Source organism: Epinephelus lanceolatus, chromosome 11 (genome assembly GCF_041903045.1).
Source record: "Epinephelus lanceolatus isolate andai-2023 chromosome 11, ASM4190304v1, whole genome shotgun sequence".
NCBI classification, from domain to species: Eukaryota; Metazoa; Chordata; class Actinopteri; order Perciformes; family Serranidae; genus Epinephelus; species Epinephelus lanceolatus.
The window spans coordinates 14094463-14116824 of record NC_135744.1 but is presented as its reverse complement, the minus strand read 5'-3'; the positions used below and the strand labels follow the sequence as shown (position 1 = coordinate 14116824).

The window sequence follows — 22362 nt, the reverse complement described above, 5'->3', positions numbered from 1 at the left end:
TTTGTGAGAGTTGCAGGGCGTATTCTTGGCACCCCTCTGGGTTGTCGGCTGCTGCTGCCAGGAATCTTTTACTCTCGTTACTTTTTTAATTGTGACCCAAGTTTTGAACCATGTGTCAAAGCAGTCCTGTGTCTTCCAACTCTGAGTTATTGCCAAAAATCTAACTATTCATTTGCTTGCACATCACCACAGCCTTGGCTTCACTCCACTGGCTTCCTCTAAAGCAGAGACATAATTCTGAGACTGTAGTAATTATTTTTAAAACATATTTAGGTTAGGCTACGACCTGGTGATTTAGGCTATGTTCACATTAAAAGTAAATGTGGCCTAGGCCAGATTTTTTTTGCTCCTATGTGACACAAATCTGATTTTTTTTCAGAGTAGTGTTCAGTGTAGTGTGAATTTTTTTTTCTCCAGTCAGATCTGGGCCACTTTTATATGTGATACTAAATGCGATACATATCCATTCGCTGGCCGTGTGATCACTTTGAAAACTGTCATATTGGAATTTATGTGTGTTCTTGTAGGGCTGGGCGATATGGCCTAAAAAAAAATCTCTGATTTTTTCACAAAAAATCCGATTCACGATTTAAATGAATTTTTTCCCCTCCTAGTTAAAAAAAAAATATTTGCAGCCTGGTAGCACATACCTGGGGTCCAAAGCTTTCAGCGTGTGAATAAACCCCAGCTTTTCCACGGTAGCCTATATATGGGCACTATATCTCTTGCAATATACATTGCGACTGCATCTGTGATCGCTTTCCACCGGACCCCTTTCTTATCATACGGCAGTGTTTCCCCTACCATTATATTGGATCACAACAGAAGTCATTTAAGGTTACCTTTCCTATAGAACAGGTCTATACCTTGTCCTTTTATTAAACAAACTAAATAGCCTTATGTTACAGGCTGAGCCTGATGTGTGTGGCTTGTGTGTGTGTGTGTGTGTGTGTGTGTGTGTGTGTGTGGAGCTGTGTATGTGTGTAGTAGGAGGTATGAGACGTTAGTGCGCCGGGTGTGGCGTGTGAGGTCACACGGATGCGCCCCAAGAAGAAAGTGAGGCATGTGCTATGTTATTTACATCGAGCAGCCACAGTGAAGAAGCCTACGCAGTTCTGCATGCTGTTTTTGAGTTATTTCACTCTATGTAAAAGTCGGACACTGATGAGAGAGACTGTGCATCATCCCTGCAGTGCTGAAAATAAAGTGCCGTTCTTTAACGCAGACGAAGTCCCGTTGTTTATGTGTTGTTGCCATAACGAGCTAACACAAGCTAAAGGAGCTAATGGTCTTCGGAAGTCCCTTTACTACGGTTTGGGGGTCTGCCAGCTTGGCGTTGGTAACACTTATTCATCTTATTTACACAACGGCATGTCATTTATGTCCCTACACGGTGCGTGTCTAAAATCCTCCTCTGCTCTCTGTCGTGCACGGTGGAGTTCGGCCCTGATGCGCGCACACACACACACACACACACACACTCACAGACACAGGTGAGCACACAAAAGCGCTGAAGAACTCGTTCCCTTTCTTGAGAACGAGTTCTTCAGCGCTCGCTGCCATGTTGTTTGTGTATCAAGTGTGCGGGGGGGGGTGAGCCCACTCTGAACTATGGGAGCCCAGCGTGGAGTGGCGGTGGCGGATTTTAAATAGAAACTCGATTTTCATTAAAACAAATCAGCCTAAACTACAAATTGAATTAATCGACAAAATCGATTTATCGCCCAGCCCTATGTTCTTGCAACACATTCTCACTCTGACCTTGTCATATATCGACATTTGGTCATGGACTTTCCACGTCATTATATGACGCGTAAAGTACCCCGGTTGCCTTGGTTGTTGACGTTCTGGGATACTGTGTCAACTTCTGCCTGTTACATTCATTGTCTGATTTCAAAATACACTTCTGTTTTCATTGGAAATGCACAGTTTGCATACAGTCTCTTTCAAAATAAAAGCACTACGTCGGTACAACACTGCAAATTGATTTTTTTTTTTTCTTTCAGCAACAAACACATGGTTACACTTGGCCAACACACGCACATGGTTGGGTTTAGGCAACGAAAGCATGTGGCTGGTTGTGGAAAAAGAACAGGGTTTGGCTTTACATTCTTATGGGGAGCAAACACCAGCCTTCTGGGTGAAAGTCAGTGGTTGTTAGACACAACCACCACCCCTTCCCCCACCCTATGTGGACTTCCGCCTCTTAACTTACATTTTTGTCCCGCCGTGTTTCCCCTTGACGGCCCTGGGTGCCATTGAACAGTTACAGCAACCGGTCACATATCATGCTGATGTGAAAGGACGGCTTTTTTTATCAGTGTCTGATGCTGGAACTCACTGACCAAGCGCTGGTGTTCAAGGACTTCGGAGTGAGAACAGATTGGTTCTTCCGATCCATCCATCCATCCATCCATCCATTTTCATCCACTTATCCGGAAGCCAGGTCACGGGGGCAGCAGGTCAAGCAAAGCTCACTTTAAGTTCACATCATAAAATTTGTCATATTGTAGCGAGGCAGTAACTTATAAAAGGAACATTTCAATGAAGCCGTTTTTCAACCACACTCATGCCATAGAACCACAGCAAAACACACACCTCAGAGATTTTCAGATGGGTTTAAATACCTGAACTGTGTCTACGCCAACAGAACTGATTTTCTCTCAAAATAAGTTGCCCTGAACAGAGCAGCACCTTAACACTGGCCCAGGTAACAAACAGTGCTATATAGCAACATTCTCTGAACATTCTCAAATATTAGGCTACTGAAACACACATTTATTTAATTCTGCCCTCCGCTCCTTTTGCAGAAAATGGTCTGTGATTGTTTCAATAACGCAATGTTTATGGGACTGAGCTCGAAATGCCAAGCGCTGTCAATCACAAAGGGGTTCCGCCTTTTAGGCAATTCCTCCTAACATCATGCATACACTGAGCGTCCTCTCCTGCCTACCACTCCATTAGGTCCCAGGGAAGCTGAGCCTCCCTGGAAGTGATGATTTTGTCGCATTTACCCAATGACCGTCTCGCTTTGCTGCATGAAAAAAACCTGCTCAGCGCTGTCTCATAGGAATGCTTGGAGGCTCCGCGTCCACCGTGCTGACACGAGAATGTATGGCAGGGAGGTCGCATTTGAACAGTGGTGATAAACAGCTGACGTTTGAACATCAAAGTCGTGATGTGAAACGCATCCTAGCGCACGTTTAATGCAATGTAAATTCTTATTTTAATGTAAATTCAATAGTGCATATTTGACCATTTCTTCTATGAAAGTTCAGCCTCCCTTGTTTCAGAGCTATTGCCCCTGCTGGAAATGGCCATCATGGAGGTGAAGCTCCTGCAACCTACATAACTTTCAGTGTGATCGGTGCCTATGTCACTTTTTCCCAAGCAAATGTGACCTTTTTTGTTGTTGTTCTAGTGTGTGATATTACTGGTCACATGTGAGGTGTTTCAGGGAGATCTGTTCACACTGATGTCAGATATGGGTCACTTCAAACATGAATGTGAACAGTCAAGGCAGAAAGATTCGAACGTAACCTCAGAACCTTTCACTTTTAATTAAAAAAAAAAGAGATTGCCATTAATTATTTGCTGTTCAGAACTGAAGCTTAAAAGGAAAACTCCAGTGCAGAGCTACGAGCATTATCAGTCGAAGCAATGACACAGTGTCAGGTGTTTGAGAAAGATATACAGTACATGATGGGCAGGTGCTGGTTGAGGCATACTGTCCTATTATATTTAAGACTGTTTAAATGGCTGCATCCTGGAGTCATCTTTGACGTTAACAGACTCAATGCAAATAATGACACAAAGAATTCGCAGCTGCTTTTGTTCTCATTTGGGGATTTTTTTAAACAGAGATAAACTGTTGAAGGAGACTCTGGTATCGCACTGCAGAGGATGTCCTATTTTCAGAGGAAGAGCACTAATTAGGCTGTGGATTTAAGCATTTCTTCAAGCCCATGTGATGAAATTGATTTCGTCAAAGCTTCTGCTCAGTTTTATAACCCAGACTGAGCAGATTCAACATTTATCAAATAAAGGTCCCTGTACAAGAAATGTGAATGTCAGACTAGTGCATTTTTATGTGTTTTATTTTTAACGCTATTGTAGCAATCAGTCAGTCAATCAATTAATATATTAGTCACGTGAAATCATATAAGGTACACTTCTAGTAAAGTTTAATCCTGTCAGTTCCTTCATTCAGTGCATTGCACTTTCGTCTCTTTTGCCTCCTCCACTGCCCCCCTTTCACTCTAAGCTGCTGCTTTATACAATTGCCCTTGATTGAAGTTACAGTTAGTTGTGATTCTGCCTCCCAAGGACTCACAACACTGTTAAAGTTCCCATGTTGTTTTTTTTGCTCATTGTTACCTCACTTGGGTGTTTGACCTTTGCTGTGCAGAGTGATGTATGTGCAGAGTTTGAGAAGGCTGCTTTCAAATTCATCTGCTGAAGGGGGGGAACGTTTCTTTGTGTGCTTGACAAATCTGAGTTCAAGACGTGCACTGACATGATTTTGCGTCATCGTGCTGCGAACCAAACATGGTACAGTGTGTAATGAACATGTGCAGTGACAGAAAATTAACCCTCCAGTGAAGAAGGGACATCTTGTGTTCAGTTAATTTCTTAAATTAAAATTAGCATATGTATGAAATTTGGATTTTTCAATGTGGGATAAAGAGTTGACGTAGGTTTCACAGTTTTAATAAGATTACTTAACCTTTTTGTGGGGGGAAAAAAAACCCCACATCAGACACATATGATTATTTCAGGTATTTTTTGCATGCCTGGATGGAACTGTGAGTTGACATTGCAATGACAATCTATTTTTTTTTTAATTAAAAAATTAAATTAAAAAATTTAAATAAAAAAAACAAGTAAAATAAAAAAAGATAAATATAATAAATAATAATAATAAAATAAAGAATTAATAAAATAAAATAAATAATACAGTATAAATGATACAATAAAATAAAATAAAATGAAATAAAATATATAAAATTAATAAAATAAAATAAAATAAAACAAGTTATTCTGCAGCCCTCACAATATCACATAACCACAGTCTTGGCTTTACTCCACTGACTTCCTGTTAAGCTGAGACATAATTCTAAGATTGCAGTTATTACCTTTAGCACATTTAGGTTTGGCCTCCACCTGAACAATGGATAATTGTCCTCCAATTCAGACCTTTACAATGCCATTCTCTGCTGCTGCAACCTGTTCTCTTTTCAAAGTCATCAATTACCACCATTTGGTCAGTGATTTGAGCATCAGACACGGAATAAGAAAGGTATCCTTTCACTGTGGTATGATATGTTGCCAGGCAGTGCCAGTGTATAACACTGCTGGATGGTGTCAGTTTGAAACGCTGTTGGATAACAACGTAATTTAAAGAACTGGAGTCCCTGTAGGATAGGGTGTGTGGGAGGGGAATGCTGAGCCAAACCTAACCACATGCTTTTGTTGAAAGTCCACTGACCACATGGCGATATTTGACAAGTTGGGAGTCAGAACGTGTTGGCTGTTTACAATAAGCTTATACCCCATGTGTGGCTTGTACCACTTCAGCGCCACTGGCATTGTCTGTCAGTTCAATGACACAGTGTCAAGAATTTTAGAAAGACGTACCTGAGCCAGCCTGCCCCCTGCCCATCATATATTGTCCCATATTAAAGACTGTATATTTGAACGATTGTTTCCTGTGGTCATCCTTGATGTTACCAAACTTACTGCAAACAATGATATTAAGAATTTGCACTTTTTCTCATTTTGGGGATTTTTGAAGCAGAGATAAACTGTTGAAGGAGACTGTGGTATCGCACTGCAGAGGATGCCCTATTTTCAGAAGAAGAGCACTAATTGGACTGTAGATTTAGCATTTCTTCATGCTCATGTGATCAAACTGATTTTGTCAAGGCTTCGGCTCAGTTTTATAACCCAGACTGAGCAGATTCAACAGCATTTATCAGTTAAAGGTCCCCTGACAAGAAATATGAATGTCAGACTGGTTTTATTTTCACCGGGTGGAGCTGTGCTCGCATTCCTTGTTTCACTTATTTTATTCTATTGTTTGTCTTTAAGCTGTTGTGGTTTAAGACTTAAATTTTAGTTAAATTGTGATTTTGCCTCCCAAGGTCTCGCAACACAGTGAAAGTCCCCTTTATCTCAAAAATGCCTCCGCCACAGGTGTATGAATGTGTGTGTGTGTGTGAATAGGTGGAACTGGCTTGTATTGTAAAGTGCTTTGAGTGGTTGCTGAGACTAGAAAAATGCTATACGAATTAAGTTAATTTACCATTCCATTTGGGTACTGAAGTGATTTTGTGCCAAGTCCAGAAGCCACTTATAGTTCAACAGCCTATGCACCTTACACAGGTGTGATGTGTAAACCTCAAGTCTCCAGTGTGCACTGACAGAAAATTGATTTTCAGTGACGTCTTATGTTCAGTTAGAGTTTGAAATGAAAAAATAGCATATTTATGGATTCTAGATTTAAATGAGGGGAAAGGAATTGATTTTGACATTTTTTTATAATTCAAATTTACTGATTTTGTTTAGGGTGGTACATTGGTCATGTGATTGTGGCCTTTCAAAATATGTGGGACACATACAAATTTGTGTGCATTGACTTTGATAGGAAAACATGAAAAATTTGTGAGACAGCCTGAACAATGAGATTTTACATAAACAGCACAAACTGGACAACTTACTAGAATCCTATTGTTCTTTCTGGAAATCATCTTTGGGTTTCAGTTTTTTAAATCGCTTTTTTGGCTCACATGACTGATGGCCCATGCTCTGCCAGAAGTCGGTTTGATTATATTCAGGCTCGATTACCTATCCTGTCCCGGGCAGCCAGTAGGGATGTACCCCGATATGAGAACCTTACAAGGGAAATCACAAATAATGTGATGGAAACAGATATTTATTCAGCCTGAAGTTGCTCATATCACTGTGGATGCCCATGCTGTTTGCAACATAACACTCTGATTTCACTGACTAGTTGTTTCATTTACTACACATTATGGAAAAGTGAGGCTATATTCTGTGGTCGCCCCCACTGACTCAGTGCACAGCAGGCAGTGGGGCTGAGAGCTGACCGTTCCCGGCTTTGAGGAGGAGGCATCATGTACAAGAGCAGGGAGAAAAAAGCCTTGTGTGGCAGCTAGATTTCTTTCAAGCCTCCGCAACCTATATATCAAAAACAAAGCTTAAAACCTGTTGTAGATAGCTGTGTGTATTAATTTCTGCTATTTAAAAACATGGTCAAAGTATTGTAAAAACAACAACAAAAAATGTGTTGCCTTTTATTTCAGTCAATATTCATCTGTTTAAGATGTCATGTGCTGTACATCAGTATTTACTGACTTAGAGTTTACTCAAAACTTATCAAGCGTTTCATGGTTATTTCAATAAATGGAAATAAAAAGAGGTGGTGAATAAATGTGGCATTGAGAAATAAAAGTCTCCTTAAATAACTAAACGTAGAAGTATTAAATAAAAGCTCCCTGAGATATACAAAAGTAGTTAAATAACAATATATATTCATTCATTCATCTTCTAACCGCTTCATCCTCTTGAGGGTCACGGGGGGGCTGGAGCCTATCCCAGCTGACATCGGGCAAGAGGCGGGGTACATCCTGGACAGGTCGCCAGACTATCGCAGGGCTGACACATAGAGACAAACAACCATTCACGCTCACATTCACACCTACGGACAATTTAGAGTTATCAATTAACCTAGTCCCCAATCTGCATGTCTTTGGACTGTGGGAGGAAGCTGGAGTGCCCGGAGAGAACCCACGCTGACACGGGGAGAACATGCAAACTCCGCACAGAAGGGCTCCCTCTTGCTGTGAGGTGACAGTGCTAACCACCACACCACCGTACCGCTCAACAAAAATATATATCTATATTTATAATTTATTTATTGAAATATATTGACTCATGATATATTTATATTAGTTGTATTTATATATTATTAACTTAGGTTTAAAATACAACATTTGCCCAGTTTAATGTAACTTCCAGTATAAACTCTGCCCACTTCCGGTCATCTATCCTAATATAGTGCTCCAGGGATGACAGTTTTCTGTAGGCCGACATTGAAGTTAGCGTCATCCTGGTTCACATGTCTACATGCCGATAGGATTTATGATACTTACATGTTTTGTTTAGCAAAATAATCTTCATAAATGAACACTGCTTTTATGGTTTTTGAAGCCTAAATTTAATCCACACTAGTGACTGATTTTTTTTTATTTTATAATTGTGTCATGCACACTTACATGTGCCCAACCCTCATGGGTTTACAAGACACCATTTCACTGTGTTGCAGTAACAATCAAAAGTAAATGTTATTTAAATGCTCAATTACCCTATTTGAGGTCTTTCACTGCATATAGACCATTTACAAGTAAAATGCTAATGTTATGCTATAAATGAACGACACCATGGTTGCATGACTCAACACCCCACCAATAATGCTGTAAAGCTGTGTTCGGCAGGATGATGTTTTGTAGTTGTGATGTTTAGCTCGAAATCCACAAAACCAGCCTGAAAATGAAGAAAATCTACAACGATTACATGAGTCAATGGAGCACAGCTGTATAAACAGGCTTGTTCGAGATGAGCCAGGCCTGCGCAGGTTCAATCACTGGTGATTGCCCCACAATGCATGCCGGTTAGATTTATGTCCTCTGACGTCATACAAAAGTGGACAGTGATAATCTCGAGAGAGCGAGGCGGCCGCAGTTTATAGGGCCAGACACTGCAGTTGCTCCACTGACTTTAAGACCCAGGGCATGATGGGAAACACCTGACTCTCACCTGATCTAACAGCTGATTGGTTTAGATGTTGATTCAACAATATGACGTTTTAGATCAACTTTTCATTTTTGTGAATTTCAGAGATTTAGATTTTATTTGTCTGATTTTAAAGTTTATTGTGTGAACAGAAAACATGTTACTGATGGTGACTTTTAGCCGTCACAGACTAAATACATTCATCATTAACTATACACAGTTTATTGTATATTAACATTGGACTGTTTTAATTATCAAGTACTGAGCAAAACACAGAGACTTGTGGTCAGTGGGAAGTGAGGATTCTTAAAATAACATCTGTACAGAGGTTTTTTTTCTTTATTTAGCCTGTGTAGTTGAGACGACAGGTCTGCTCTGCAGCAGCAAACTGATATGATGCTGATTTACAGGAGAGTTCATGTCAAACGGAGGTTGAGCCATGAACATAAATTACAGAAAGCCTGTAAAGCATTTTAATAACTCAATGTATCATAATTAAAACAACTGATGACTGAAAACTAACTGATATATGGGTCTGATAATAGTTTTTAATATTGGACAGGATGTGAGTGTTTCTGTGACTTCCTGTACAGACTGAAGGCTGCTGGAAACTGTCAGAAAACTGTCTGACTTCACCGCAGCTTTTTGTCCCCGCTTCCTACTGCAGCCACCTGATCTCGTCCACTTTCCAGATGAGACACAGTTCATCTTGAGAAGCCGTTTACACGTACACGGTGATTTTGATAAACGGAGACATCTTCCTTCGTTTGTGCCCTTTGTTTACACGCAAACAGAGATTTCTCCTCTGGAAACGAGTCTTTCTAAAAACTCCGGCCAGAGTGGAGATTTTGGAAAACTCCGGTTGCGCGTTTGCATGTAAACTGAGATAAACGGAGATAAACGGAGTTATAGGCAGCCGACGTCACAGTATGCACCAGAACTTGCGCCTGTGTCAAAAGTGCGACCTATGTTGCTATGGTGACAATGGATACATGGAAGGCTTGAGCTTCTCGTTACACTGCCACCTACAGGTTTGGCATGCTCTTGTGTATATATACATGGGTAAGTATAAACGAAGATCTTTTTGAAAACAGAGACGGTGAAATGTCCGTTTATGAAAATAGCCGGCAACGTGTAAACGGCCTCTGAACGAGCCTGGTATCAGACCATGGCTGAAGCTGGCTGATGCTACACTATGATTGGCCGGTCTGCAATAGGTCCTATACCCCACCCCGTCAGAAACCACCTTTGAACTGTATATTTCCTCACTTAGCTGCTACCTTCAGTTTTTTTTTTTTTGATCATCACAAATATGTTGCAGACTTGTTTACCCCTGCTATGAAGTGCTTAATAGAATCTAAATTTGGACCTCATTACAATCCCAACACCCGCAGGCTACCTCCAATGTCAATGATCAATCAAATTTACGACTAGCTTCTGATGACAGAGCAAATTATGTTGAGGAGAGGATGTCACTTTTCCCAGCAGTTTAATCTAAACAATAGCTCCACACCTAGCAGCTCTGATAAGGACTTAATGAGGTGCAGATGGTGAGGCGGGCAGCAGGGAGGGCTGATGAGTGAATGAGCCACAGGTGTGCAGGGCAGGGGAACACACCGAGGGCACCTGGTGAGGAATGGCTCGTACTACTGAAGAACAACACACAGACGTGACTGAATTTTTCACACGACGTATCATATGTTGGACATTTAACTTGAAGTTTACTTAAAGTAAGTGAAAATAAAGATATTTTAAGTGGGGTGCTAATGCTACCTAGAAGTTTAAAACTGATTTAGAACTTGTTGTGCCTTCCCCAGCATCACGAGAACCAAATGGCCGACTGCAGACAGCGGACAGCACAGCAGAACAGCGGCCCAGGTTGGCAATTATATATTCGTACTTATTAAGAGCTAAATAGAAAAAGTTATTTTACTACACATCTGCTTGTAGGTTAAGTTAATTGTATGCAGCCCATAAAGCAACCAAGTGAATGTTTGGACTTTTCTTTCTACACCTCTCACTGCTGGGACAACATAATTATTCCACCTCGCCATACTGGAAGCGTTACCTTCGTAGAGTGTCTGCACTATCGGCTTAATAAGTTCTAAAGTTCAGCTGAAGTGCATATGAGGCTCAATCAGTCTGAGTTAGTCAAATCAGTTGGCCCCTTCAAATACCAAGAGGAGTGTAGGCCAGTGAATTTTTGAAGTACTGTTATCTGCTAACACTGGTGGTACTCGTCTCTGGTTGACTGCTCACTGTAAAACCACCTGCCCAGCACCAAACAGCAGACAGACAAATTTAGCAACTAGAGAACATAGTTGAGTTGGCGGATATTAAATCAGACCTGAAAGGATCGAGAATATGAACTCAGCATTCATCTGGTGGACACAAACACAACCTCAAATGAATGTTAATATTGCCCACTATTGGCTAGATGTGTAAGTAAGTTTGCCATAATAACTTCATAAGGCAGGGGTGCAAGGTTGTTATGACAGGCCCCAGTGCATGCTAGTTAGCAGTGGCCTGGGGCGACGGAACCTTCTCCATAGCCGCCGTCTACCTCTGGAACTCCCAAGTCCCACCCCAGACACATTAGACACACTGACCTCTCCTGATTCAAATCACTCATTAAAACCCATCATGTCATCTTTTTGTGATCATTTTTAACCAGTGTAAAGTGTCTTTGAGTACCATGAAAAGGGCTCGATAAATAAAATGTATTATTATTATTATGCTCACTTGGCTTGCAGATGTTCTCAGTTTGTCACTCGTGACTAATAACAGTATATGAAGAAGGACAATGCGTCTCCACTTCCTTCCATTGTACAAAAATGAAGCCAAAAATCCCAGATACAGCTGCTGCCATCTTGCATGGTGACGGCATTTGGAGCCAGAGTGTGCACAGTGGCCATATTTGAAGTATTGAGTTCCTGCCATCAGACCCAATCCCGAGCAGCATCATTGGCACACACAGCTGTCAATCACAATGTCAACCCCCCTTTCAAAGCATCAAATAACTAATTAAACGGACCTTTTCAAAAAAATTAACACTTGAGCAAACATCAGGGTGATAAGAACTACCTTAAATGACAAAAAAAACATCTTTTGGGAAAAAAACATTTATTTGATGTGTACTTTGATTTCTTTTTTTTTTTTAGTGTGGCCCATGTCCCATCCACTTACATTGAAGGGGTGGGGAATATGACCCATCCTGCAGCCAGCCACCAGGGGGCGATCAAGATATTTTGGCTTCACTTTTGGGGAGCTTTCATGTCCTCTATCTTTTATTACATATGGTCATGACAGATACTTATCTTATATACTTATCAGCCAGCAATCATTACTGCATATCTGTATATGACAAGATACAGAAGAAAATATAAAAGATTTAATAGAGAAGTTGTATATTTGTCGTTTTTAAAGTTTATTTGGAATAGGCATATAATTTCGTTATTGGCTAGAGAAAGGAATGAATTGATTAAATAATTAATCTTTAATTTTGTGCCATGCAAGCAGTTATGCCCAGCCCCCATGAGCTTATAAGACGCCATAAATTCAACATAAGCTGGGATCAGATTCCAGCAAACATAAATTCAGAAGGATTAAAAGGAGAGAAAATGAAACACAGCAACAAAAGCATCATATATAATCAGATCATCATTTTGGAAGACCAATTTGTGGATCACTCACAAAGGTATTTATAATGTAAAACTGAAAGAAAGATCAAAAGAAACACTAGTTAAACAGACACTCTTGCTTCCTCTGCCAGGCTTTAGTGACAAAATTGGCAAACTTAAACACATTAAAATTAACCAGCCATTTTAGCTTTCGGTCATCTGAGCACCCAAAAGTGTCAGGATTTAGACGAGCCATTTCACTGAATATAAGCTCTCTTAAGTCATCATAATTTGTGCAGTATAAGAGAAATAGAAATAGGTTTGCATTTCCAAGGTTACATGTATTGGCACTGATTTCTATCTTAAAGTATACTATGCACGATTGTTTATTACTGTTTGTAAATGCTTGCCAGCAAAACTGAAGTAAAAGCCAACCTCCAAATGGCTGCTGATTACAGTCTGGCACCTGACTGCTACCTTTTTAAAATTCCTGACCTCACCTAGGCACTGTGGGGGTACACGCCCATAAAAGTCCCGAGCACAGAAAATAAAGGCGGAGGTCACAGTCTCTGCACCACACACTTCAACTGGCCCAAGATTAAAATTTAGAGGGATTACTTCTGTATGTGTCTATACATTGCTTTTGTGGGAAAATCCTGCACAGTATATCTTTAATATGAGTTATTTTTGACGCATTGTTGGAGGGCCACCACTCATGGGGCCCCTGTGCAACTGCAGTGGTTGCACTGTCTATATTTACGCCCCTGTCACAAGGTGATAACATTTTAATTTGTGTTCCCAATTTGTTCTGCTTCTTTAAAGGTTCAGTGTGTAAGATTTGTTGGCATCTAGTGGTGAGGTTGCAACATTGCAACCAACTGAAACTTCTTCCATGTGCCAAGCGGGTAGGGCAGGGGTAGGCAACCTGTGGCTCCAGAGCCACATGTGGCTCTTTAGCCCCTCTACAGTGGCTCACTGTGGCTTTGACAAAAAAATACATATATATGGAAATGACAGTTATTTTTCTTGACATTTTCATTTGTCAGTGTCGTGGGCCTAAAGAAGTTCCAGCATTCTCCAACTGTAAAAATGTAAAGATAGGCTTTACATACCAAATGAAAAAATGTTTTAAGATTTAAACAACTAAAATGTACGTAATTCATCTACTGCCTGAGACTTTTTCCTCAAAATTTTGCCAAACCTTAACATCAGGGTCCAGTCTTGAGTCTTCCCAGCTGGTTAGCTATGAATGCCAAATCCAAAAAGTAAAAGTCTTGGAATAACAGATTTGTTTGCTTTCACTGCCAGCTCTGCAATGTTAAAGTACCAAATAATCATAAACAGGGCCCTGCAAAGTAGCCACCTTGTATTAAAACATATAAATGACTGCTCATTTAGACCATTAGTGTAGGGTGATTTAGATTCAATAGGCTGTTCCCTTCATTATAAGGCTCAAATTTTGTTTTGCGGCTCCACACAGAGGCGGTGCCCACTTGAAAATGCGAGGCAGGGCACAGCCTAATGTGGGGTAAATTGTAACATAGACTTTTTAAGTGGTTACAAAGGGTCAATTCTTCCGTGCTTCTGACCACTTGACCACAATAGTGCCAAACAGTGACCTGCTAAATTCCGCAGAGATCGGACATGTTTCAGCTGAGTTCAGTGACAGAGTGTTTTCAGCCGATTTAAATACATTCCTTTTGTCATGCCTGTTTTTTCGATTACTGAGCTGTCTGTGTGAGTCACAGAATCCAACCATATATCATCATAATAACTGTCTTGTTACCTAAATCACTTTGAACTATGCAACTCCCAGCAAGTGTTAGCTAGGCTTGATAAAATGTCCACACAGCAGGGTTAACAGTAATGCGGTGTTACAACTAAACCACCTATAGCGCATGTTCTCTATTTTCGTACTTCAAACTTCCGTTCAGTTTGAACTCATGTCCTTAATTAAATGAAGTATACTTTGTATTTTTAATTTGTCAGGTATCATACTGACACAGTTTGACAGTCTTGTCAACAGTCATACATTCAATACTCATATTTTGGCATGTGGATCCAGGTTACCCAATCTGTGTACAGCTATTGGTCCAGCCACTGAATATGGATGATGGACTTACAGATGGATGGATACCTGTACAGATACCTATCCTTCTCCTGATGTAGATGGAGACCTATAGTATCTAGATAGAATTGTATTGAATTAATTGTGTTAGACACTTTTCCAGCAAGTGTTACAACTGACACTGCCTGTTACAATTAACCCCATCCATGGAGTACATTTAAACATTTCACTTCCGCCACTTCTCGGATGAAGACTTTCATTAAATCATTTGGAAATAAAAGACCTATGAACCCAGGTTTATTTAACCCAAAATCATTTTTCTGGAGCTGCTTTCAGATGCCTTTTTAAAAAAAAAAAAATAAAAAAAATAAAAAAAAAAAATTAAACTTTTTTTTTAAAATCTAAATTCTTTTTTAATTTAAACCTTTGAAGCCAGAGCAAATTGGTGTGATTTCTTTTAAAAAATATGGGGGAAAAAATCAATGAGCAACTTGGTAAGAAATGTTCCAAACAAATAAATAAACAATAAAAAACATAAATGAATAAACTTATAAAGAATAAAAGCAGGGGGAAACTGCATTATTATTATTATTATTATTATTATTATTATTATTATTATTGTTAATAATAATTATTATATTTTAAAATTATGTTACACAATTCTAATTATTTTAAAGCATTCTTTCCATGTCATTTTCTTGTTTGTTTTTAACTTTTTTTAAAGACTAATTTTCTTATTTTTTACTTTTCTCTCTCTCTCTCTTTTTTTTTTTTTTTTTTTTTTTTTACTAATTTCTTTCTTTTTTCCTTTCTTTTGCGGGGGTTGTTTCTTTTTTCGTTGCTCATTGCCCTCTTCCTACGTTTTTAAAAGAAATCAGGCCGACTTGCTCAGGTTACAAAGGGTTAAATAAAATGTATTAACAGTATAGTTTATAAGAGAGGTTTGGTGGTATCTGTCATCTGTTGAAATAATATTAAATTATATTTTTATTTTAATTTTTTATATTATATTTTTTAAAATCTGACTCGCACTTTTAATTAGTCCCCAGTTTGGAATAATTGTCTTGCTCCATGTGTTTCTAAACCTCAGTTAGCTGGTGTGTAAACTCAGTAATCCGAATTAGAGCCTCTGGTGACCATCTGCTGTCTGCAGGCTCCGCGCACTACTTTGTTACTGCATTCACCTCAGCCCGCCCCCTTGGTGTGTGTGTGTGTCTGTATGAGTGTGTGTGTGTGTGTGTGGGTATTGCCTACCGGGCGGAGTAATTCGTGTTGGTATCTATTGAGTACATGTGTGTGTGAGTGCGTGCTACGGCTGCTGCTTGTCACTCATTGTGCCGTGAACACGGGTAGCGACAAGGACCAAAATTCCGTCCGGTAGCAGTTGTTGTCCCTGGAAAGGCTGATATCTGCCCCCCCCCCCTCTCAGTAGAGACACCTCGCTTGTTTAAAGTGCGTCTGCTTCTTCAAGGAGAATATCTGTGACACATTACAATGCTTCAAATAGGGGACCTCATCTGGGGATTGCTATTCATTGGCTGTGCAGGTAAGAAGATGACTTATTTATTATTCATATTAGGTGAAGCGGAGGCTGTGGCCAAAGCACAGTGTGAGGAATGCAGGCCGAGCTGTGCTGATTCCGGAGCAGCATCCTCTGGTCCCGCTTGCGGCATCCTTGTCACTGACTCCGGACAGTGGCGCTGGGTTAGAGATGGTGCTCTGCACAAATCCACCACCGTTGTGCAAAAAGTTTCTCTAACAAGTGAGAGTGTTTTATCTGTGTGAGAGGAACACAGCGTGGATTACAAACCGGGACGCCTTTCATCCAGTTTCGGGGTTCTCTCTCTCTAGTTTCGGGTCGGGAGCCGCTTGCCTCGGTGCATTTTTGAATCTCTCCGCGCAGCACACAGGAGTATGCCATCACAGGTCCGGCTGGCTCACTGTCTTGAGTTAAGGCACATTTTAGGTTGGAGGAAAATGACCCACATGTGCTGCGTTTTTATACAAGTTAAAGCCGCGAGTTCATGTGTGCGGGGAAAGGTTAGTGGATGCTGGCTGAGATCAGGACTGGTGATGCAGGGACGCTTTTGTGGTCCCCTCATGCCAGCAGATATACACTCTCTGTAGCTGCTTGTAAGCCACCGTCCCCCCGTTTCAAATATCAAATAACACCAAGTAAACACCGTGTGCCCTCATCCAAAAGTCCAGCTCGGCGTTCCCACTTGTGCTGGGTCAGCCGTGACGCACCGAGGATGCAGTGTCCGGAGCGTCGCTCACTGGTAGCGGGGATGCTTTGTCTCACTCCACTAAAAAAAACAACAACACAGCTTTCGGGACATTTCATAAGTGGTAGATTTTTGTTTCTCATATTCACGCGCTTGAACTCTGTGCTGGTGGATTAGACGCGTCCACCATTCCGACTCTGGTCATCATCGGATTTGGCACGAAAGCAGTATTCTGCGCGGATGTGTCAATGTGGGATTTTAGAGTTTAACACCAGGCTGGTCGCATAGGTTGCCAGCCTTTGACCTTCTTTATGTGACATAACGTCTGTTTCTTTCCTTTTTTCTTAAGTGCCAAAAGGGACAGTGGAGTTTCCAACTTAGCGCAGTGCGTTTTTAGGCGCAAAATGATGTTGACACAGGCTCAGGCTGATCTGATCGTAGTGTTTTTTTATTTTTTTATTTGGTTGGTTGGGAGGAAATTCGTCATCCATTGAGGACGACTGAATAGTCATTCAATGTATACAATAGAATCCAATCCCAGAGCTCCCATGGTTATAGAGGGCGGGAGGTGGGGGGTGTTGGGGTAACCCATTTTCCCCCTAAACCCCCACCTTTCCCGCTTCTCACATCCTCCTTCCCTCCCTGCATCTGCCCCCTCTCTCTATAGACTGCAACTGCGTGCTGCAAGTGGAGTTTGAGGACCCCCAGGGGTCCTCGGAGAGAGGAAAATAGTTTGATTTGATAACACTTTCATTTAGCAGACATTACCCCAATCAGAATATACAAGGATGATTATTCTAACCTTGGCTTTAGATGTCACCATTTTCTTCCCCTCCATACTCTAAAGCAGTGGTTCCCTCCACGGGGTCCAGATTTCTCCTTAGTCATTAGTTCAAGGTCCAAACTGTCTTTAATGTATTCAGCATCATACTTTACTTTACATTAAAGCTAGTTTGCTGTCTCTGACAAGTAGCTGTCCCTTATGTCACTCACTCTACAGCAGATAACAGCTCTTCAAAATAAAAGCTCTGTGCCAGATTTACTGTACTTACATGAGGCGTGTCTTTTACAAACTTGACACGTTCTCGAGTCACTTGTGGTCCATTCAGAATGGACCCACGACCCACTTTTGGATCGCGACCCATCAGTTGGGAACCACTGCAGATTTCTTAATTCATTTCCTGTATTATCTTACGTCTTTCAGGCCAAAAAGTCTGACCTGTACTGGAATTTTGAGGCTGATATTGATATCTGAGAGTTTTAAATATGTTATAATGACAGATCAACTTATAGACGATAAATGGATAAACTAAAGGCCCCTGTGTTATTGATTAAGGCAGTATGCCCAAGGCATGTACTGAGCTTGACATTTTAAGATAAAAAATTAAACCTGTCAGTTCCCCCTGGTGGACAAACTTGAATATATTTGTGATAAGCTAAAATTGCCCAGCACTGTTGGCCTTATATATGGATCAGGATTTGATGGGTTAATGTGGGCACAGTGTGTGTCAGCTTGCAGATTTGTGTCTTGCAGACTTTTGCTTCACATGCAACTGATATAAGCACTTTGGTACACGTTAATTAATCACAGGCTTTTTTTTAGTTCTACATGATATTTTTTAGGCATTTTCAAATCAACAGTTTCTCGCCACCGTTCACACCCAAACACTGTGTCAACCTGTCACTGTTAGCTGAGTAGGGGGCGGCGTGGTACCAAGAACACCTGGGATATGTTGAGTATTTTTTTCCCCTTTTCTATGTGATTCATGATCCTACCGAAATATTCCGACGCCCACGCAATTCACTGCACCTCATATGGGAGGGAAAGTGCAAGGAACCAAGAGGGAGATAATTAGACAACTGTGCCTTAGCTTTGCTCCGTTGCAATAGGGGGAGAAATTCAAAGAAATTGATCACATTATTTGATAGGCCCGGGGTATATTAAAAGGGTAATGACAGTATCACACAGTTTGAAGGCTGAGGAATTTAATTACATTTATTGATTTCCAGTTCCTGTTCCAGTTCAGTGATAATTAAATTTCGAGTCTAGTCACAAACATTAGGACGGAGAGCCACACCGCCTTCCAAGAAATGATTGAATAATGGCAGAATGAAGTAGAATACGATTTGAGAAGTGCACGCAGACAGCGGCCTTTCTTGTCTTGCTCTGTCTACACTGCAGCCTGATGGATTGAATCTGGTGTGTATCACCAGTGCTGACCTTGTGCTATTGGAGTGATCCACCATATCCATGGTCATCATTCTGCAACTTGAAAGAGTGTAAGGTGATGGAGGCTAATCAGAGAGACAAAACTATTCGTCACACCAATTCTGGGGTGAGAATTAGAGCGCCTAACTCGAGGGATGTGAATTTTTCTGCGTATGGTTTGCAGAGAGGTGATACTTGGTGACTGCTAATGTTTGAATATGACTGAGTGTTTGTGTTTTTTATTTTGTGCTGTGAACTGTATTCAGACAGACATGAGCACTGTTTGAAAATATGCAGCTGTCTCATTCATTTAAATGAGACCCCTTCATTGACACAGTGGGAGTCCTGATACAGAGGGCCAAAAAGTGGAACCTAGCTAAACTTTTTGCCGAAATTCAATGCAGTATCACCTGGCAACATGAAATTAATGCAAGAGTACCGATCGTTGAGATGGACGATAGAATTATTGGCATCCTAATAACTTTCTAGAGTTCTAAACAGGGCTGGGTATCGGTACTCGATTCCTCTCAAGTAGCCCCATACCAAGATGTATGGAAACATTTCCAGTCAAACAATACCTGCATTTGATCATTTTTGCGCGGAAGGTCTGATCCTGGACCGTCCCGCCTCCGTCCCAGATCAGCATGGTTTCTCTTGCTGCCGTCTTAGAAGCCGCTTTTCTCAGGGGAGTGGTCATTTCAGTGTCTGCCCGATTAAAAGTAGCTAATACAGCAGCAGCGGCCAACATCCAACACTGAACTGTAAAGTGGTCTCAAAACACTATCGTCAAATCTGATAATAACCATTTGGCAACTTTAGCCATGTGTAGGGTTGCAACGGTTTGAGATTTTCATAGTGCGATAACCATCTCAGAAAATATTGCGGTTTTACGGTAACACAGTATTAGAGAAATTATATTATCAGTCGGAATGACCTTAAAGGAATGAAAACAGAGGTGTTGTTATTGATTGAGCAAATGCTTTATGACTATAATTGAAACTTGAAACCATTTTGTTAATAGAAGTTTGTGTAAAAAGTCTCTCCATAGAAAACAACTTTCAACGTCCAGTTTAACCCATACAGTCTGTGGTGTGGTGAAGACGAGTGCAGTGTATTCTAAGGAATCGGCAGATCACTGTGCTAAGATGCCACCAAAACGTCCGATAGTATGGTTATACTACCTGGAACTCCATTCACATCATGGGAGTTAAGTACTCTATCGGTATCAGTATTACTTTGAGGTTATTGGTTTTAGTACTGATATTGTAATTTTGTAAACAATACCCAGCCCTATTTGCAGATCCTTCCTCGTGGTATTTTAAGGCACTCTGAAAGTCTGTCAGATGCCAAAACACTGCAGAGTCACGAATCTATTACTCAAACTAGACTTCCTCAATTGTATTTCTTCTTTCCATAGGTAACTGAAACAACAAGCCCCCACCACTGCAGCCTGCTGTGGTTTTCAAATGCTGCCTTTAGTTCAAATGCCCAGCTGTGCACCTGCCATGCCATTTATACAGTTTTATGAACCTCTAAGACACTGAGTTCAAGAGCAAAGCAGATCCATGTGCTTTGGAGGTGAACTGTGACGTTCATTTAATGGACTATTACAGATCTAAAACAATGTTTTCATGCATCAAGCACTGAGCTGATCTCCTCCCCAAAAAAAGGAGAAAAAAGTTGAGCTTAACATTTGGAGGGAGAGAAAATACACAATTCGTAAATGGCTAACATATGGGACTTTAACTGCTGTGGTGAGTTCAAAGCCACTATGAAAATAATACAGGCTATTTTTGACTTAGGGGAACTGGAAAAAGCAGCCAAACAAGGGAAAATTATAAGGCGTTTTTAGTCTGCTCCCTGAGTAAAACGGGATTCTGGATCCTCAGAACTTTGCTCTGCAGTTGCAACAAGATCCGCGCTGCATTCAAAGTGACAAGTACACATTTTGTACCAATTTATTATAGCTTATGTTGATCAAATTCTCATCAGTGTAGGTGTTGCTCAGATTACAGCTGGAGCCTCTTTGAATTCAGCCATATACTGCAAACTGTTCCTACTGTACAGTTAAAAGCAAAAGACAGCATCAAATAGTAACTTCTTATTGAGTCATAACTGCAAGTTTGGTGGATTTTCCAGATGTACAGTCTGCACATGTGCATCCATTATTCTTTTTTATATACTTTTACTTCCTATTCTGCTCACTGTCATTTTTGTCTGTGTATTGTTTAAAAGTATGGCCCAAAATATGCCCAAAACTAGTTACAGTTTTGTCACAAAAAAGGAACATAGTAGCACAGAGAGTCATGGATATAGACTATTTATGATGTCATTAGTGGCTGTTTACAGATCTGTGGATAAAACATAATGTAAAGGTCAAATTAATTAGAAAAAAAAATGAGAATGAAACATAAGGCTGTGGATCTTGATACATTCTTCATAAATTCATGTCATCTCGCAGCGCGTCTTTATGCTGAATCAAAAGTGCAGACAGTTCCTTACAGATAAGTTCAAAATGACTCGGCTGGCTGTTATATTTCTTCTCTGCTGACTGTTAGATGAGGATGGGCTGTCTTTGCATATTAATCAGTGCATGAATAGGGACCATGAGTGATTTGCATTGTGTGAGCAATGAAGGCGTCCTATAGAGAATTGAATGTGGGGGAAAAGAAAGGGGGAAAAAGAAAAGAAAAAAAGTAGATGGGCTTGTTATGCAGAATTGGGGCTGCCCGCCTCCCCGAACCCTCCAACTCTTTGGAGGGTGTTTTTTTTCTCCATTAGTACAGCATTACTTTGCAAAACTCAATACAGTGTATATACACTGTGTAAGTAGCTGTACAATTGGCACTCTGATAGTTTGCGTTATGCTCATGTTCCTTTAAAAATGAGAGTAAATTAGGGTAAAACTGAAAACTATCATTTCATATTTCATTTCATATCAGTGGGATTTACGTGTAAGTACTGTAAAGCCTTTTCCACTCGGTGCCTCTCCCAGTGCACAGCGTGGCATATGACAGTTTAAGATAAACATCCGGCCTGTATTGGTGGTCTACATGAACATAATTACAAACCTATCTACTTTATGATGTGCTCACAAGTTATTCCGTCATTTACACTTGATAATTACCAAGATAGCTGCTAATGATTCCTTTGAAAATAATATGAGGCAATCAGCTCGATCACTTAAGCTTGAGAGCAACTGTCAATCATATTAAAGTAACTCTTACCTTTCTTGCATTTCACACTTAAAAGTGCTAACACTTAAAAAAAAATTGAACATCCACAACTCCTGCCTCCCTCCAAAGGCTTACTCCCCCCTCCTCCATTACATCCTCATTACATCTATGATAGACGTAGACGTTGGCAAGGTAACGTTAGATACACGGAAGAGGAGAGCGAATATAATGTTACAACCAAGACAGTCAA

The 22362-nt window shown here is 40.5% G+C and overlaps 1 protein-coding gene and 1 long non-coding RNA gene across 15 annotated transcripts in view; both read left to right on the top strand.

Annotated features, from left to right (window-relative positions):
- The first annotated feature begins 10420 nt into the window (after positions 1 to 10420).
- LOC117266093 (uncharacterized) lies at positions 10421 to 12196 on the top strand. The gene is made up of 3 exons (XR_004502471.1): positions 10421 to 10544; positions 10632 to 10692; positions 11976 to 12196. It is a non-coding gene; the product is annotated as an uncharacterized LOC117266093 (long non-coding RNA).
- A 3640-nt stretch (positions 12197 to 15836) lies between these two features.
- The window catches only part of ncam1a (neural cell adhesion molecule 1a), a 412400-nt gene continuing 405874 nt past the window's right edge, over positions 15837 to 22362 (top strand). For 13 of the 14 annotated variants that reach the window (XM_033644659.2, XM_078172300.1, XM_078172294.1 and 10 more), the window contains exon 1: positions 15852 to 16048. In XM_033644659.2, coding sequence (XP_033500550.1) covers positions 15997 to 16048 — 52 coding nt within the window. In that variant the 5' untranslated portion in view covers positions 15852 to 15996. Of the gene's footprint in view, positions 16049 to 22362 lie in introns of all 14 variants that reach the window. The other variant, XM_078172297.1, reaches the window with a different exon arrangement.